The sequence below is a fragment of the Nyctibius grandis genome, chromosome Z (genome assembly GCF_013368605.1).
Source record: "Nyctibius grandis isolate bNycGra1 chromosome Z, bNycGra1.pri, whole genome shotgun sequence".
Classification (NCBI taxonomy): domain Eukaryota; kingdom Metazoa; phylum Chordata; class Aves; order Nyctibiiformes; family Nyctibiidae; genus Nyctibius; species Nyctibius grandis.
This window is the reverse complement of record NC_090695.1, coordinates 93,920,582-93,939,030: the sequence shown is the minus strand read 5'-3', so window position 1 is coordinate 93,939,030 and position 18,449 is coordinate 93,920,582. Positions and strand designations below refer to the sequence as shown.

The window sequence follows — 18,449 nt, the reverse complement described above, 5'->3', positions numbered from 1 at the left end:
ACTGTCACCCACTGCATTTCTTTCCTGCACTGTGGGGTCCAGGCATGGCTATCATTGAGGTCCCTTCTGTTGTTAGTGCTGCTATTGCAGGAGCCTAGGACCTCCCTGAGGAGAGCTGTAACCAGTGGGAGATGACACCATGGCTCTGCAAACCTTGTGCCTTTGGCTGTAGGGTGACCGGATTGCTGGAGGAGATGCAGAGGGCTCTCACAGGTGAGTGGTCCTGCTGGGAGGATGCTCCATGGGACAGGACAGTGGCACCACCTCCTCCCTCAGCTGAGTCTTGCAGCAGGGAGGGCTGCCCAGTTATTAAAAAAAAGCTCAGTGGAGGGTTTTTAATGATGGGGCTGCTTGGAGGCCCAAGGCCTGCCAGGTGAGCAGGGTCCTGCAGAAGCTCCTTGGCCACAGAGGTGACCCCGCTGTGAGGGTTAGCAGTGACATGGTGCCACCTCGTGGCACGCAGCTCCGAGCATCCTGCGTCCTTGTCCTTGTGGGATGGACATCTTTCCAAGGGCAGCATCACCTGTGGGTGCTCCACCACCTCCCAGGGCTGCCTGGTGCCTCCAAGGACATGGCTGCACCATGGGCTGGTAAAGGCCACCAGTAAATGGGTGGTTGGGATCGATGGGTGAGGGACTGCTCCCTGGAAAACAAGGCAAATAATAGCTAAAACTGCTCTCCTACCCCCTAGTCTGAGTAGTGGCTGCAAAGCAGGGTATGACCCAAACTCATGCTGTCCGGCTCAGAGCTATTGCTTTTGGAGATGATTTCGTTGGGGCCATCTGCCCACTATGGGATCCATGCATTAAGGGGGTCTCTTCCCCTGCTCAGCTATTCCACCCCCAAGACCTATCCTTTTCCCCCTGGCTCCCAAGCTCTACCAGGACTCCCTGACCACCCTCCCCTGCTAACCTGCAGGAGACCTACTCATCAGCACCAGAAATGGGTTTGGTCCCGTTCTGTACCTACAGCATAAAACAAACCCCACTTATGAGGGTGTAGGTTTATTAGTGCTACAAAACAGGAAAGAAGGATAGCTCTGTTTCTCTACATAAAAAAAAAAGAACAATAAAGAGGTTTGGCACTGCTGTTAAACCATCATCAGTTGAAATACTTAAGGATAGTCTCAGTTTTCAGTGAGATGCTTTAATTTGAAACCAGCAATGCAACGAATAAGGAGGACTTGGGGTCTAACTTTCCTTGCTGATTGATGGCATCGTGGTAGCGCCTAGGAAATCTGGGGCTCAGTGGTCGTGGACTGGATCCTGTTGTACCGTTTGCAGTACAGACCCAACAAAAAGACAGTTGTTATCCCAAGGAAATCTGCCACGGAGACCCCTAATGTGTTTTCTGCTAGGTGTAGGCAGCTGACATGGTAAGACATTAGTGTTTGATCTGTGACCAGAAATCACCTGATAAGGGATTTATTTTTCCACTTACTATTAAAAAGGCTGTCGCAATGTTTCCCACTCTTTGAGACAGCCTTTTCGGAGCTACGTGCCCTCTGTACCTGTCCCGCTGCCAGCTTGGATGCCGCCTGTGCTCGTTCCTTTTGGGTTGGGACGTTCCCAAACAGCAAAGCAAATGGCTTGATTCTGGTGATTTTTTTTGTTCCTCCTGTACAGTACACAGTGATAGTGAAGAAGGAAAAGCCTCTTCTTTCTCAAAGGATGCTCCTTTTAGAGTATCCAGGCAGGATGCTCTACAAGGGGGTTGGAGACATAGTGGGTGTCAGAGGCAGTAGGAGGTATGGTGGGTTTTACCTCTAAAACACCAAATCTGAGGTTTCTCCTGGAGGGCTAAGAGCTGGGGATCAGGAGCACTTGGTCTCTAATTGAAGTTCAGTCTACAAAGCAAAGCTTTTTTTTTAGTGTAACCCAAGGAGAGAATTTAACATTCTCGTACAGGTATATATCACCAAAAATTAACCATCAGAGCACACCCTTTCCAGTTTACTTTGTCATTTAGGAAGGGGGTTTTAAACAAGAGACTCTTTTATTGAAGAAGTGAGCTCATGCTGGTATAACGGTATCTGTGTAAATCCGGCAGCGTAACAGTGTCTGCGGCGATGAGCCCTCAAGCACTTAGCAAGGATTTGCCAAGGAGCCTAACGGCTGATACACCCTTGCAGCTCAATGGGATTTAGGTGCCTAAATGCATTAGGCTGCTTGGAAAATCCTGGACTTTGAAGTTAAAGTAGGCACCAACAAAAAATGGCTAAACAAATTTAAAATAATAAAAGTCAGGCTACCGCTGCTGTGAAGGCAGTGGGTGCTCTGAGTTTTGGACCCGAAACAAGGCAGAGGGAGGTGGCCACAAAAGGCAACTGGGAGGCTCCACCAGCATTAGGGTTCAGAAGAGCTCCATCCCTGACGTCTCCCACCCCATCAGAAATTGCAGGATGGCCCCTCTGAACCATTTCCACTTCCCATGGGTGTCTGCTTGTGTGGGAAAGATCCAGGGCATTTGGCTGGGGACATCCGCCTTGTGAGAGTGTATGAGGAAAACATTAAAAATGTCTTTTTTTTTTTTCATTGAGAAGAATCCTAGGACATTAAAAGTTGGATAACTCATCTTCATTATTTCTCTTTAAAGTTACTTAACGAATTGAGAACAGCTCTGCTCATATTTCTCTTTTATTTGCTATCTCCCCAGGCTAAAGTGTTGTCTATTTATCTTACAGATTGGGTTACTTTTTATGGGGTTCCTGCTATTATATTTCACTTCTAACTTTGTTAGTTTGTGTTTGATATTAAATTATGGTGAACAAAATGGGCAGCTCAAGGACATTTTTCAGCTCCATCCTGAAATGAGGTTCTTAATCCTGTTTCTGGGTCTGCCCCTATAGCCCAGCCCACGGGGACAGGATCGGGTATGCAAGTAGGGCAGTGGAGGAGTGTTTGTGTCAACTACGGCTTTGCAGGGTGAAGCTGTAGGAGAATCGTACCTGTAAAACCAGTCGGTTCATGTACGGTGATTTTGGAGGCACATCTTTAGAAACGGGTTCTAATAATATTGACATCATCACAAGATAAGATCCAGGACTAGTTAAATCACAGCCTCACAACTCAGTGCTCCTTTGGGGATTAGAAGTCGCGGAGCTGTCACTCTAAAGCTGATCGTGGGCTCGTTTAACTATGTCATCCCCTAAGACAGCCCTTTCAATTATGTCAACCTGTCTGCTCTCCCTAGACTCTAATTTTAGAGCAGCAGTAGCTAATATTCTTGGAAAACTGATCCGCCTCCACAGATCTCTCCTCTCTGCTGCTGCTGTTAACCGAGTATCCTGTGGGGAGATCGGACTGCTTGACTTCCCCTCCTGTAATAAACCTAATGAAAATAGGTACCATTAGGTTCCTTTGTGTGTGGTCTCCTTAAGACACTTATCTGAGCTATGTAATGGAGATGTCATGTCTCTTCCACAGAGGGATCTGGCAGCACCACAGGGTCATTGCAATAAAAATAAAATTCAGTTTTAAAAGCCTGGTATGAAATTATGAGCTGAAAAGCAGGACGATGGGATTGGAGTTCAGAGACCTGGAGAAGGCAAATGTGAGCTGGAGTCACATGAATGTTAATGCTGCAGCGGTGGCTCTGCAGCTGGAGCAGCAAGCAGGATGCTCCCAGACGGCGCAGGAGGACCATGATGGGGCGGCCTCTGGGACCTTGGGGACAGAGGACTTGTCCATGTCTGCTGGATGGTGCTGGGAGGAGTTTAGGGCACACAAGGTGGAGAGGAGGTGGATGGATGTGGCTGTCTCGGCCATGGGCACATCTCTGTGCGGTGCTGCCCACCATAACACACCTTAGTGGGAAGGGAACAGACCCTGCCTTGAGAGAGAGGATGGAGCCATCCACATCCCTGGCTCCCCATCCATGTCATGTCCGTAGCTGGCAGCGATGCAGGACAGTGGTCCCCCTGCCATCCCATGAATGTCCCTCTGCTCTCACAGGCTGGCAGAACAGGAGGAAACGAAGCCACCCTTGGGCTGTCCCATTTGGGCTTTTTGTCATGTCTGCCATAGCATTCAAAAGCAGCACAGACTTTCTCCAGCCATGCAGTTAGAGCTGCCATGACAGAGAGGACAGGGAAGGCCTTTGAAAACTTTCTCTCTCTTCTGGGCAGCGTGACAGTCCTTTTGGCTGGGTCAAGTCTCCCTTGGCCATTGCTCCTCCATGCTTGGCCACCACCAGGCTGGACTGGCCATACTGGAGGACAGTGGTGTGCAGGTCTGAGGCTGTCAGAGGATTTTCTGTTTTCTGCAGAGCAATTCTAGCCTTCTCCAAAATAATGACTCTTGGGGGCCCTGTTTGAAGGTGCAGACACCCATGAAGCCAAGGAAGGCTGTGATCCTCTTCAGAGGTGTTTTACTCCCCCGTTAAGATGCAGTGTGGGGTCCTAAGGTAGACCATGCTGGTGAGGTGGGGTGGATGGTGGTGTTTAACCCCCCACAGAGCCACCAAGAGGCAACCCCAAATCCCATGGGAGAGGAAGGGAAGGACAAAGAGCAGAACCACAAGACAAAAGAAAAAGCAATAGCCCTCCTCCCTGAAAAAAAATAGAAAAGGAGTAAAATGGACAGAGGGAAAAAGAGGTGGCAGAGAGACCGTGCAGAAATAAGGGAGGGAGGTGACACCCATCCACCCCACCCAGCATCACCACTCTGGTGGCAAAGGCCAGGCCTTCCCTTTGCAGATCAAGTTATATAAAACCCACGCGCCACGGGCTGCTGGGAAGGATACCTCCCCCAGACTCCAGCAAGTTAGTTACACATAGCTTTCCTTTCATAAATCCATGTTGGCTGCCCCTAATCAAATTCTGCTTCTCAAGCAATTTCCCTTGCTAATTCCTCCTGAACCAGTTCTAACCCACCTATCCCCCTTGTTGCTAAGCTAGCCAGCCTCTAATCACACACCGCACTGTGTGATCCTTTCCCCAGTAATACGGGGTTCGGCACTTTCCTCTGGTTCTCAGCAGCCTAACCTGTCAGGAGCAACCTTCTAAAAATATCACTAAAGACCTCGGCTAATTTCTAATCCTCGTTTCTATTAAGACGGCTGCCTGTACTATGTGGTTTCTAGACTTGGGATTTACAGTCTTCCTTAAGAACATCTAATCTGTGTAGAGCCATTTCTGTTGTTATCCATACGCCAACTCCTCCCTTCCCCACCATAAAACATGATCCCTTTGGCAGCAGCTCTCCAGTCTGCAGGGCAGCATCAGTCAGCCAGCGAAGTCACCAGCCTCTTGCTCTCTGCCTAGCTCAGCCCACCGCTTTTTGGCAAGCCTTCCCGGGGAGATCACTGGGGTCCCAGTCCTCTTGGGAGCTGTGTAGGTGCTTTGTATGAGAAAAATCAGCCGGCGAGCTCAGCAGGGCAAGTGATTTTCTTTGCACTTCCCAAGTTCTCGAGTGTTGTGTAAATAGTGTAATGGGGTTGATGTATAGATGCATAATGGAGCGAAGGTCTTAAAGTACCTCGTATTACTGGACTTTCTATTACTGTTTGTATTTGGATATTTTTTGCTGTTTCCTCCCTCTTTTTAACACTCCCTGATCCCCAACTGTCAAAACCAACCAGTCAGAAGAACAAAGCAGGTGAGTGTGCCATGCTCTGGCTGCCTCCCACTGCCCCAGCAGACACCACGTAGCTGGCTCAGCTCAGTCAAGGGAAATCTTTTTCATTACATTCCATTGGCCAAAGGAACCCGATGTAAGATGCTACATGACTGTATTGTCAAGTACCAGGCACCTCTGTGTGCTAAAAGGAGCACTGACTGCTAAGGCACTCCCCGGGCTTGAGACCACCAGGGTTTGCATCGAACGGGACCCGAGAGGCAGGTTCTGCTGGCAAGAAGAGCAGCCAAGGATGCAAGCCAAGGATGTGACCATCAGCAGATGAACAGCACACGACGTCTGATGGAAACATCTACCACCGCTGCAGAACACTCTTCTACGACACAGATGGACAATGATGGCTCTGACTTACACATTCAAAGCAGCATCAGTCTGGTTCCTTCATCTGCTGGACATACAGATATGGTGAGAAGCAACTATGTAAATCAAAGGACAACACTGCTTTGAAGGCAAATGGCCAGTGAAACTTTCACACCAGAAACTTGAAGCTGTCTTTTTATCGTGAGAGCAGTGAGGTTGTGGGAAGGTCTTCTGATGGGAATAAACTGCTTTTAACAACAGGTTTGGTTTGCTTATGAAGGGAATGACATGAAGTAGTGATATGTTTAACAGAAACTTGAATTGAATGACCCAGAAGGTCTAACATCAGTCTCCAAAGTCTGTGTCTATAGCCATGCCAGGCAGAGGGGCAGGACTCGCTCTGCTTGGCACAGCACTGCCTTTCACACTGCTCCCAGACCACAGCGGAGGAGATGAAATCAGAGTTTGCCCTTCGCAAACCAAGGACCTGTGGCAGACTGCAATGCTCTGTCAGCACAGTTGCTCTTTGGAGGAAGGGCTTTACATGAGGATCTTCAGTAACTTTTTGGGTCCAGGTGGGAAAATTAATATGCATGGAAAGGCCTGGGAAAAGTGTCTGGCTGATGATGCAGTACCGTTTAATCCAGCAGGACTGCGCTGTTGGGAAGACCATAACACCAGCGTGGCCAGCTGTAAGCTGGTACGCACAGCGGGAGTCGCATGAACACCACGTGGCGGGTGATGTGGAGGATGGATGAGTGGCACATGCCATTCCCAGACTCTGACAGCACGAATTGGCCTTTGCCGTCAGTCACCACATGCCTTCCTAAAGCTCCTCTTCGATCTCATAGCTCCACTCTGCATCTGAGTCATGTACTACAGGAGAAAGCCAGGTGTTTTCCAGGGAGAGCAGAGGCAGAACAACATTTTGTCATTTCTCAATCCGGTAACAAATGTCATTAAATCAATAGTCCTCACCTCCTGAGGTGCCTCCTTAAAGTGAGATACGCATTTAAAAACAGAGACTAACTGGGAAAATGTTATCCATTTGACTTGTGCAAACCCACAGCTGCAGCTGAGGCTTGTTGACCCAAACCAGTTAGCACAGTCCACTCAAACCACCTGTGTCCCACCAAGGCTTGTCTAACCAAGCCAGTTAGCACATGCTGAAGTCCTGCAGCGGGGCCCTGAGCAGCAGCCTGCTGTGATGAGAACACCCTCTCTCACTGAGCTCTCTGGATTTATTTTAAAGTTTGGAAGTAGCATGAGTTAAGCATTGCAATCTGGAGGGATGGTGAAACAGCCTAAGCCCTGGTGAAACAAAGGAATGAAAATGGAAGAGGCAAAGTGCTGAGACACTCCAGTGTCCTCTGGAGCAAACCAGTCCGACATGGGCTTTTCAGGGCCACTCTCCCACGTGTTCTTATTTGAGACGTGTCCCACGGCCAGGACAGCCCTGCACTCTTATCCCTTTCAGCGCCAGTACAACAGGGTACTCACAGCAGTGGGACTGCTTGTGGCACGTGTGATACCAGATGGTTTAGTAAAAGTAGGCCTCAAAGTAGGCTCTAAAAGGCCTAATTTGTGTAACTTTTACACAGAACCAGTTTTCCTTTCAGTAATTTTCCTTTCAGCTGGAGGAACTGTACTTTCTGAAGCTCACTGTATGTTTTGCAGTCTCTGCTTCTAGGACTGATAACACTTATAGTTATCACTGAGGTACTGGTGGGAACGGTATACAGGACTCTTGCTTGTGCTTATTCCTAGAGAGTCCAAGGTCTCTGTTAAATTCCTCACTAATTACAAAGAAGGGCTAAAGATAAACAAGACTGCGAACAACATCTTTCTAGTGTCTTAACTGACTTGATTCACAGCTCTGGCACCAGGAGAAGAGATAAAACCTGTAAAAACAGAACAGGATCTTTTCCTTGTAGCCACCTGCATGTGTCAACAGAAAAGCATCAACCATGCTTGCGCCGAAGTGGGGTCGTACAGCAGACAGCATCACTGTGGGGGGATTACAACCACTAGAGACCACCAGAGACCCCTTCCCCCATTTACTACGCAGGAGCAAAGACAGTTATGCAATACATTAGCATATGCATAAAGTTTCTTAGAATAGGCGGCCTTTTCTCGGGAATTATATGAATATTCATTTTTCTATAATATATATATATAATGAGTGTCCTTTTGTCCCTAGGTGTGCACACTAGGAAGAGAGGCCCCCGTGCACCCAGCGCTGCGATAAACCAGTGTCAGCTGTCTAAGCGATCATTTGGTTTGGAGAGTTTTCTTCGTTCCTATTTTCTGGTAACACGTGTCTGGGATCCCCCGGGGAAGGTGGAGAGGCCCCTTGTCTTCACCATCACCCCCTCTTCCACACCCACCCTGAGCTCATCCCCGTGCCCTTCCCCGCGCCCTGGTGCCTTCCCTCCCGGTTCCCCCATGGCCATGGCCATCCCCCCGGCCCTGATCTGCCCCGTCACGGCCCCGCCCCCTCCTCATGACTCAGCACGCCCCCCGCCCGCCGATTGGCCGCCCGCCTAGAACGCGCAGCAGACGGCGACGGAGGGCGGGGGGCGCCATTGGCTCGGCCCACCGTGACGTCATCCGCGGTGGCCGGGCGGGCGGGCGCGTGACTCAGCACGTGGGCGCGATGGGTCAGCGGGAGGCGGATAAAAGCGGCGGCGGCCGTGGGGGCCTTGGTTTCTGCGGCGAGGGTCGTGGTGTCTTGCCGGCATGGAGCTCCCGGGGCTGGGCGAGCACTGCTCGGAGCGCACCTGCAAGCAGCTGGGTAAGGAGCGGCTGGGGTCCCCCTCGGGGCGCGGTTCAGGGTCTGAAGGGAGCGGGGAGCGGCTCCCCGGGGGGCTGTTCCGGGAGGTGGGCTGGCTGCCCCCGAGCAGCGCTCGTAAGGGGTGGGCAGCTTGTGTCCCGTACCCCGAGTCTCTTCGGTAAGCCAGGGTCTGTACAAGGGCGCTCTGGTTAGCGGGTACCCGTGCTGTTTCTGTAGTTGAGCCCAGTGTATTTTGGTCTTATATGTCGTTAAACTGTTAAGGGATGTTTTTTAAAGAGTAAAAGTACTGTTGAGTGTGGGCTTTGGATTTGTACTTCAACTCCTAGCTCTTGACTAATGCCTCACTAAGTGTTTCTGCATTCAAGAAGCTCCCAAGGTATTTATGGCTTGTGTTAGTCTAACACTGTGGATAAAAAGAGGGAAACTTACTGCTCTTACTCTTTTAGCTTTAATATTCATGAAGAATGGCCTGCTTTCTCTAGAGGTAATTAGATTGTGACTAGACAAAAACTTGCTTTAGAATTTATTTGTAGTCTTCTGCAAGTACTCTCACAGCTATTAGCTTTGCTCCATGAGAATCTGTTTTCCTTTTTCATTCTTCTCCCAGACTTCCTTCCTCTGACATGTGATGCGTGTGGGGAAGTCTTCTGTAAAGATCACATCCGTTATGATGACCACAAGTGTAGCTCTGCCTACAAGAAAGTAAGCTCCTATATGTGGGTCAGTGGGTCGCACAGCAGAATTGCTAAGTTGTGTATAAAGGCTGCTCTGAAATGTGAACTGTGGGTTCAATAAAAGCAGATGGGAGAACAAGGTGATGTAAGTTAATGATACAGCTGGATTTCAAATATATAAAAACATAACGTTTCTGAGGTCAGTACTGCTAGATTCTAGTTTCTTTCACCTACACTGCATCTTCCCAGAGAGGTGCTTTATATTTTAAGTAATGTATTGTGGTCTGAAATGTTCTGCAGCCTCGGTCTTTTAAGTTGAAGAATGGCCCACCTGAAACTACTGAGGAAATAAGTAGAATAAGTGAGGCCAAACTTTGATTTGTGGCCCATACTTGGGCTTTGAAGTGTTCAAAGGCTGTAATTCCACAAAGCTTAGAAGCATATTTAAAGTCAACTAATACGTTGCTACAAATGGATTTGGCAAAGCACGTGTGACTATTTTTTGGATAACGATTTGCTGTTACCTTCATGAAGTATATATTGTTAAAGCATTAGTAAATGAGTAGAATGTAAACCCCTTGTCAATACAGTTCCATCACCCATGGGTAAGAGAAGGGGAAGGACAGAAAAATAATTGGGTGGGACTTCTAATCTGTGTTGTATATTCTTAGAATGTGCAGGTTCCAGTGTGTCCACTCTGTAATGCACCTGTCCCAGTTCAGAAGGGGGAAATACCGGATATGGTGGTTGGAGCCCACATGGATAAGAACTGCAAATACAATCCAGCACAGCAAAAGCAGAGGGTAAGGAAACTGCTGTTGAAATCTAAACTGCCTGCCTAATGCTTGTGAAGTTTGTTCTTCTGACAGCAGAATGTGTAGAAGCTTGCTCTGCTTCATCTTAATTCTACGGGCACTTAAGCATTTGTGCTTTGTCATTACCTGGGAAGCTGATCACAGAAAGCTAGCAAGCTTTGCCAACTTCATGTCTTCTGTTACTTAGATCTTCACAAACAAGTGCTTAAAGCCAGGCTGCAAAAGGAAAGAGATGATGAAGGTAGTTTGTGAACAGTGTGGTGGCAACTTCTGCATAAAACATCGGCATCCTCTGGATCATGACTGTAAAGGGAGCAGCCACCCCACCTCCGCGGCAGGGTAAGCTGTATTTGTGATAGTTTTAGCTTAAGCTGAAATTTCAGAGCTAGTATCGGGGATTGGTGTGGATCTTGGACAAATAGGGAATTCAATAAACTACTGGTCACTTCAATAAAATAGCTTCTATTTTGTCTTTGTATTTTGGGCCTAGCTTCTGAAAATCAGTGAGACAAGGTAAAAGCTTCTTGTCAAATGCCTTCCTAAAATTCTTCCAAGCTTACCTATCTTGATAGCATGACTCTTGGTGCCTTCTAACTGTGCATAGACACTGGCCATCTCAAGTACTCTTTGGGGTCTGGATCTAAATGCTAGAATCCTACAGTTTTTTCCCGGCACCTTGAAGTAACAAAGAACAAAATCAATACCTTGCCAAGCAAACTTTAAGCTTAGTTTTAATAAAAAAATCTGTCTGTTGCAGGCAGATGTACTTTCCTTGTTCTGTGCAATAGGACTGTGAGACTTATGTGACAGATGTAGATAATTAAACTGGATGGAAGAGTGAAACTGCTGGCAGTGTGCTGAGATGCTGAGCCTGGTTGTATTTCTTTGTAGATATGCAGCTCTGATGAGAGCCTCTCGAAGTGCCTTCAAGTCAACTGGAGCAATTGGAGTGCCATCTAATGGGAGTTCTCAGCACAACAGGTATAAGCTGTAGAATGGGAAAAGACAGACAAGCTTGTTTAAAAATAGTCTTGTGTCAACATGGTGTAGGAGTGCCACTGTCATACCTCTGACTTCTCTAGAGTTGGTGGTTGACCTTTGGGTGTTGGGAATGCAGTAGAGGGGTGTCTGACAAGTACAAGTGAATATTTATCTGTACTGTAGTGATTAAAATAGCTATATAGACACAAGCATTAGGACATCAAATTGTTGCAACAGCAGGTTGGTCTGCCACCTGCTCAGTGTGAGGCTTGGTCAAGTTCTGAAAAAATGGTGTGTCATCAGAATGCTGAGGAAAGTATCTGAATTAAAATAATGGCCCAAGCCCTTCCCTGCTGTGGTGTATCTCCTTGTGACTGAAAGTTTTAGTTGTGTAACTCTTACAACGCATTCTTATGTCTTTCAGATGCAGATAGTAGAGGCTTACATCTGGATCAAACCTCTGTTTACTTTGAAGTTAATCTTGTCTATAGCTCTTTAATTTTCTATGCACTTAATTTATTTTTGTATCATAATGGTTTATGCATTCAATAAACTGTCACCCTTTCCAAGCCAAGTGTATTTGTTCCTTTATGTGGAGTAAGAGCTGTAATACTGTGAAAAATACTTGGTGGAGGAAACTGGGGAATGGTGGTAGGAAGAAGACTAAAATTAGTATGAAACACAGACAGCTTTGCTGTCTTGCTAAGTCTGAACTATGAGTTTCCTATGAAAGTCTGAAATACAAGCTACTGTCATATGTCTCAATCCTTTTGGAAATGAACTGGCACACAGTGCAGCATTCTGCTTGACAAACAGCATACATCAACATGAAGCCAGTTTTATATAAGCTGCCTCTTGATTTCTGAATGTCACTGGAAGTACTTGATTTATGAAGCTGTACCTAGTTTTTCTAGGCTCTCCCTAAGCAATTCACTGAAGACTAGTGCTCAGAGGCAGGCATGGTATAATTCTTTATAATTTATTACCCCTTAGAAACCTAGATTTGCATGGATAGTTTTTGTAGTTGGGGTAAAAAGGAAGCCAGAGAAAGCAGTATTAACTGTGTCCCATCTATTTTGGCCTCATTCTCACTACAGCATTGTCTAGGGTGGCTACTCTTGCTGTCTTCCAGAAAAGCTTAAACAAGTGAAGATGTAACAGATAGCTGATCAAGATAATAGATATGTTCTATCTGGGCTCTTTAAAACTGCATGAATATCCAGCTGCTTAGCTTGAGGCCTGAAATATTGTAGGTTGATGAAATGGAAATGTGCTGTTAATGAACAATGCTAATTCCCCAGCTGGGATCTAAGTAGACCTCTCACTCAACTAATTGTGAGAAAAATGCCAAGGCTTGCTGATGGTGTCAGGGGGTCAAGACCTCAATTTCATGTGTCATTGGAGCCATTCCTCTGCATGCTGGGGCTGGTGGGCTGGAGTGTTGGCTTGAGACTAGCTGAAGGGTAATTGCAGCCCCCTGAATCACCTGCAGCTATGAGTGCCCAGTGATGTTTTGCTGAGGTGGGAGGATGAGCAGCTTGCATAGCAGAGCCTTTTGTCTTCCCTGACCTGGGAAAAATTATCTTTGATAATACTGTAAGCGATGTGAGCATAAGTGCAGTTAATGCTTAGGCTTTATATAGCCTTGAGGTCTACTGCAGTTGTGCAAAGACTTGGGTGCTTCTTGTTTCTCTCTTTGGTGAGGCTTAATCCTTAGAGTATAAATACTGCCTGAAGAGGAGATGGGGATTTATGGTCCTTCACAGGGATAGCATGTAAACAATCAACATACTGACTTGTAGGCCTTTTATCAGAAAAGGCAGAAATAATGTAATTTCTGGCAAACACACGCACAAAGATGTGTGCTATCCCATGTTAATGTTTGGCTCCATGTGATTTCTTCTCATCTGGGAGAAGTTTTTGGAGAATGGTCAAAGCTATATGGAAGGCCGTAGTTGGGCAAATTGAATGTGTGAAGCTGGGAGGTCTGAGTTACCACTGCTCATTCCATATAGTCTAATCTTATGCAATTGTGAGATCAAAATTGTGATTTAACAGTATCTGTAATACTGTGTTTAGCCACAGGATGTCACAATAGGATATGTAATAAAGCAATCATTATTTTAGGAAGTCTGACCAGAAAACATGCTTTCCTTATTCACATTAGAACAAAAAACTCAAATAGCAGCTCTAATTTTAGATACTGCTACCTACTGATCATACTGTGTGCTCTAACACCATAACTTTGCCCTAGTGCGATGGTACAGTCTGTAATCTTTCTGTATAATATCTAACTGGCCACTGGTTCCCAAACAATGCTATGCACCCCATTGGTGGTAGGGGAAGGGGTTTCCAGTGGAGAGCAGCAGCAGGTACTGACTGTAGTGTAAGGACATGGACCAGAGCCAAGAGGCTCTGCCCAGCCCAACAGCAATGGGTGGGGGACAGGATTGGCACCCTGTGGTGTGGGGAGGAGGTGGAAGAAGATGAATGACAGAAGGTGTGACCCTGGTTCAGACAGGAGAAGGAGGCAGAGGTGTGAAGGTTTACCTTTTCACATTGGTGTATATAATGGTATGAGGAGCTGTTGCCACCAGCGTCTGCTCTGACAGCCAGCGTCTCAGCTGCTACTGGGATCAAAGCAAATGGAAACAAAAGCCCTGTTTCAGGTTGTCATGAAAAAAATGCTCCATCTAGGTGTTTGTTTTTGGTAAACATTCTTGCCCTTAAATTGCCAAGGGGAAATGGAAATGTTTGTGCACGTGGTATTTATAGAAAATGAAAACACAGAAACCAATTTGTTCCCTGGAAAACTTGTCCTTGGAGATGTTTTCCCGTCCACTCAAACCGCAGTGTCTGCCTCTTCCCAGCACCTTCCCTCAGACCCGATCAGGACAGCAGGTAATGGTGTGTCAGACATGGAGCGGTTAGGATCTGATGGCTAAAGGAATCGCCTCTGTTCTCCAGACGGTTGCGTCTCACTGCGTTAGCAGCTGGCACGGCACCCGTGGGACGATGCACAGGCCTGGTGTGGCCAGCAGCACCCCGGCTTGTGTGGGGAGCACCGGGGCGGGCCTCCCACCCGGCGTCCTTCGTGCAGAGCGCAGGGGTGGGTGCTGCCAGGCCCTGGGGCGGGCCCCTGTCAGAAGCTGGGGGGGGTCCCGGCCTGTCGGTCCCGGGGCGCAGCCCGAGCGGGGCGGGGAATCACCCGGGCACCGAGGGGCGGGGCCACAGAACGCGGGAGGCGGGAACTGATCGGTAACGGGTCTCGGCGCGGAAAAGTGACGTCAAGCGCGCCGCCAAACACCGGCCGAGCACTCCTCAGCCCGCGTGTTCTAGGTGGGAGCTTTAAGTCCGAGCGTGGCTTCCTATTGGCCACCCGGGAGATTGGCATGTCGAGGGCCAACAAGAGGTCTCCGTTCTCTCCTTGTAGCCAGTGAGAGGGAGGAGGCGGGCTGCGGCGCCAAGCGTGGGGCTCAGTTGAATGTGCAGAGGAGGCGGGTCCGAGAGGTGCGTGCGGGGAGGGCGGGAGGGGAGGTCGCGTGCTCTGTGCCCTCCGCCCCACGGGGCCACCGTGAGGCGCCCAGCGGGGGCGGCGGGAGCCCTGGGGGTCGCCGGGAGTTTCCCTGCCCCGCCGGGCCCGGCCGCGGACTGCGGGAGGGTCGGGGCGGCCCGGCCCACGGACGCGGTGGCGGTGACTGAGGGGGTCGCTTCCCGCTGTCAGCCCCCGCGGAGGGCAGGAGCTCGGTGCCGGGCGTGCGGTGCCGAGGAGCTGGTGGGTGGTGCTGGAGAGAGGGCAGCAACGCTGCTTTTGCCGTGAGAGATGCTCTGGTGGCTGCTCTGAGGACGTATGGCTCGAATTTAAAAACTTCATAGTCACGAAGTGTTTAGCTCCGTCCTCAGTCAAAGGAAAAGTGAACCAGGGGTCTTGTGTGGGGAACCCAGCGAGGGGTGCCCCCGGCTGGGGGCCTGCTCAGGGCCGGGCGGGGGTGTCGCTGGAAGGTGCTGTAGCAGCAGAGCTGTCGAGGACTTTTTACAAGGGCATGTAGTGACAGGACGAGGGGGAATGTTTTTAAACTGAAAGAGGGGAGATTTAATTTAGATACTAGGAAGAAATTCTTTACCGCGAGGGTGGTGAGACACTGGCCCAGGTTGCCCAGAGAAGCTGTGGATGGCCCCTCCCTGGCAGTGTTCAAGGTCAGGCTGGATGGGGCTTGGAGCAACCTGGTCTAGTGGAAGGTGTCCCTGCCCATGGCAGGGGGGTTGGAACTAGATGATCTTTAAGGTCCTTTCCAACCCAAACCATTCTGTGATTCTAGGACTTGGGTCCCCATTGGTCTGTCAGGCAGCACAGGCGGTTCCTGCCCAGCGCTTGTGCGGGTTCAGCTGTATGGGTGCCTACCAAATTGGGTTTGTGAGTTGGTTTATCTTTCAGAGTGTGTTTCAAGCGAAGTATTTGTGATTTGAGTCAACTGCTGGCGTTTGTGCTGTTGCACAGCAAGTGACTGTGTTGGGGCAGCTGTTGAAAGCCACTTAAATCAGAGAAAAAATATGCAGTTACAACTAGTCCTGGTTTCAGAACCAAGGTTTCTGCAGCTCCTGTTTGCCTTTGCCCTAATGTCAGTGTAAAATGAAAGATTAAACTCACAAAGCATAATTCTTTAAGCATATTTTTTCCCACATTAATCTATATGAAAACAGGAAAACTTCGAGTTTGAACAGAACTGATGGTTTAAAACTATCTGTTTAGTAATCAAGTAGGCTTACTTTTTGCTTGTGAGTATGTATATATGCACACAAATCTATACTAATGAGATGACTAACAGTGACATTAATGTATTTGGAGAAGAAAGAGGCCTGATGGTGTTATCTGAGGTAAGCAATTGATCAAACAGTTAAAAGTGGTACGTTATAACCTGCAGAAAGCACAGCATCAGTTATTGAGGTTTACTACCAGGAGGGTCTGTGAAGCATTTTCCACAGTGGGGCCTGAGAGGACAATAGGCTTTTCTGTAGTTTTCTACAGGAGAATGACATTCTAGTTTTACAATAGCTTAACTATAATGTATTCCTAAAGGAAACATGATGAAAGTTCTCCAAAATGGATCAAAATTCAGTGCAGACATACATTTCATAGCTGAGTAGTCACAAATAATTCTTGTACCAGTGTAATTATAGTATAATTCTGTATACAAGACTGACATTTAATATTTAAAAAAGGTTCTAATTGCAGTTTGGTGGTTTCTATTACAGAATAGTTCTATTTTAGAATGCCAAAAATGAATGTGGAAAAAAAAGAAAAGAAGGCAGAAAAAAGAAAAAAGCTGAAGCAACATGTGGCCCCAAAGGGAGAGCTGGAATCGGAAACTGAACCGAAGAAGAAGAAACAAAATCTGCAGGTAGGTCCTCCCAGTTTTGACTGTTTAATTCAATAAAATGTGGATATATTGTTACCTGTGATGTGATGTGTTTAGAGATTCAGTACTGAATCTGAATGTACTATTTGATTCAGTTGCAATGATTCATTGGATGTGATATACCTAGAGTGAAAGTTAAAAGGAGAAGATAAATTAAGCCAAATCTGGATAGGGTTGTAGCAGTCAGAGTACATGGTCTCTGTTTGTTTTGGATGCTTCCGTGAAAGACAGAGGATGAGTGAGAGAATGTGGGTGAAAGGCAAACCAGCTGGCTTTAGGCAACTGTCATATGGCAATATAGGCGTAGCTTAAGTCTTCATGTGATCCTGAGTGGTTGGAAAAACATGAAAGATGTTTTCTTGGAAATCTTGATTTTTGGACAGAATGTGAAGTGGCCAGAAGGTGTCAGCAGTCTCTTTGTATTACTGAACATTTTATGAATTAATTTTATGAGAAAGAAATTAGCAATATTGAGATGTTATTTCAGTGGAAACTGGGAACTGTAAGTTTTTTGTGATGGAAATGATACATAAACAAGGTGATACAATTCTGCTGTTCTGAGTGGTTGCTGTAGAACACGGATCAAAGAAATATGAAGTGTATTGACACTGTCGAGAAGTGGAGAAGGAAAGGCAAAGGTTTTTTCCTTAGGAATTATTGAGGTGATATTAAGCTGTGGTCTTAAAAACTCTTATGTTTCATGGCCTGACATAAAATAGATGTGAAAGCTGCTTGTTACTTCATTTATCATCAGATGTATTGCTCAATGGAGATCATATAACTAAGAAGTAGTAGTACTTATTTTGGTATTAGACTTTATTTAAGATTATTGCAAGAATATTTTTTGAGAGCTTTTGTATGCTTAAGTGTCTCTAGCTATTACATTTAGAGTTTGTGAAGCATAATTTAAGAAAAGCCAACCTACTGGCAGTAGCTATGCAGAGATCTGTAAATTCTTGCGGGTTTGAACTCAGCAGAAATGTTCTTAAGTAAAGTAAGGAAAGAGTGCATCTTTGTATCAAAGCAAACACAGAAGATCTGGTGTTTATAGCTTAATAGAAGGGAATATTTGTCCTTTCCTTTGTAGGGTATTATAGACTTTAGATTCACAGTGCTGTAATTCAATTTGAGTGCAAATAATTTACCAGATAAAACAGTGTGAAATTGAAATGTCAAAATTAAAATTGTATTGCCTGTGACTATCTGTATAGTTTCACATAAGAGTGGGAAAAATCCAAAGTGGGCTTCAAACCCCTAGCGAGTGGGGCCTTTTTGGACCATCTGATGTCAAGTGATAAGCTCTTAGAACCCCCAAATTAGTTTTTGTTGGCCATGCAGACTGTAGGACTGTGAAGAAAGAGCAAATATTAAATGGAAAGAAGAATCCTTAATACTATAAGGGAACACCACTAGGCACAACAGTTCTTAGAATTATAAAAGTTGGTGTCAGTGGGTGGCTTGAACATGTATATAGTGTTATTTTTAGGGAATGCCATATAAGGTCTATGACAAGCCATTTTTTGGCATCAACTTTATAAACAATAACTGTTGATAGTAGGAAAGCGTAAGTTAGTAGACCACATTTTTTTGTTTGAAATGGCTGTTGAGAATGAAAAAAGTTAGGCAGATCTTAAACAATTTTACCTCAGAAATGGTTAATGAAAGTTAGCTGTTTACCAGTTTGATTGTTACTCAGCACATGTGCTCCCAGCTTTGTGTGAAATACTCAGTTAAGTCACAACAGCAGCTATGCCTTAACATGCTTTTGGTCATCAAATGTTGGCATTCTTAAAGTAAGGAGAGGTAGACTCCAGTTTCTCCTAGGGAGACTC

The 18,449-nt window shown here is 46.7% G+C and overlaps 2 protein-coding genes across 4 annotated transcripts in view; both read left to right on the top strand.

Moving 5' to 3' along the window:
* The first annotated feature begins 8,559 nt into the window (after nucleotides 1–8,559).
* ZFAND2A (zinc finger AN1-type containing 2A) lies at nucleotides 8,560–11,769 on the top strand. Of its 2 annotated transcripts, XM_068423235.1 has the most exons (6): nucleotides 8,561–8,730; nucleotides 9,338–9,432; nucleotides 10,076–10,207; nucleotides 10,407–10,558; nucleotides 11,111–11,200; nucleotides 11,625–11,769. In XM_068423235.1, exons 1-6 carry the CDS (start codon nucleotides 8,676–8,678, stop codon nucleotides 11,632–11,634), a joined length of 534 nt encoding a protein of 177 aa, XP_068279336.1. In that variant the 5' UTR covers nucleotides 8,561–8,675; the 3' UTR covers nucleotides 11,635–11,769. The 2 variants fall into 2 exon arrangements, with proteins under 2 accessions (XP_068279337.1, XP_068279336.1); XM_068423236.1 differs by lacking the exons at nucleotides 11,111–11,200; nucleotides 11,625–11,769 and having other exon boundaries at nucleotides 8,560–8,730; nucleotides 10,407–10,562.
* Nucleotides 11,770–14,510: 2,741 nt separating this feature from the next.
* CZH7orf50 (chromosome Z C7orf50 homolog) overlaps nucleotides 14,511–18,449 on the top strand; it is a 130,739-nt gene continuing 126,800 nt past the window's right edge. The window contains exons 1-2 of one of the 2 annotated variants that reach the window (XM_068422494.1): nucleotides 14,511–14,710; nucleotides 16,454–16,599. In XM_068422494.1, coding sequence (XP_068278595.1) covers nucleotides 16,471–16,599 — 129 coding nt within the window. In that variant the 5' untranslated portion in view covers nucleotides 14,511–14,710; nucleotides 16,454–16,470. Of the gene's footprint in view, nucleotides 14,711–14,892; nucleotides 14,976–16,453; nucleotides 16,600–18,449 lie in introns of those variants that run through there. The other variant, XM_068422496.1, reaches the window with a different exon arrangement.

Excerpts from the sequence above, each read along its gene's own strand:
- ZFAND2A (XM_068423235.1), top strand. The coding sequence starts at position 8,676 with ATGGAGCTCCCGGGGCTGGGCGAGCACTGCTCGGAGCGCACCTGCAAG. Across the intron at positions 8,731-9,337 it reads GCGCACCTGCAAGCAGCTGG|ACTTCCTTCCTCTGACATGT; the intron begins GTAAGGAGCGGC and ends TTCTTCTCCCAG. Across the intron at positions 10,559-11,110 it reads CACCCCACCTCCGCGGCAGG|ATATGCAGCTCTGATGAGAG; the intron begins GTAAGCTGTATT and ends ATTTCTTTGTAG.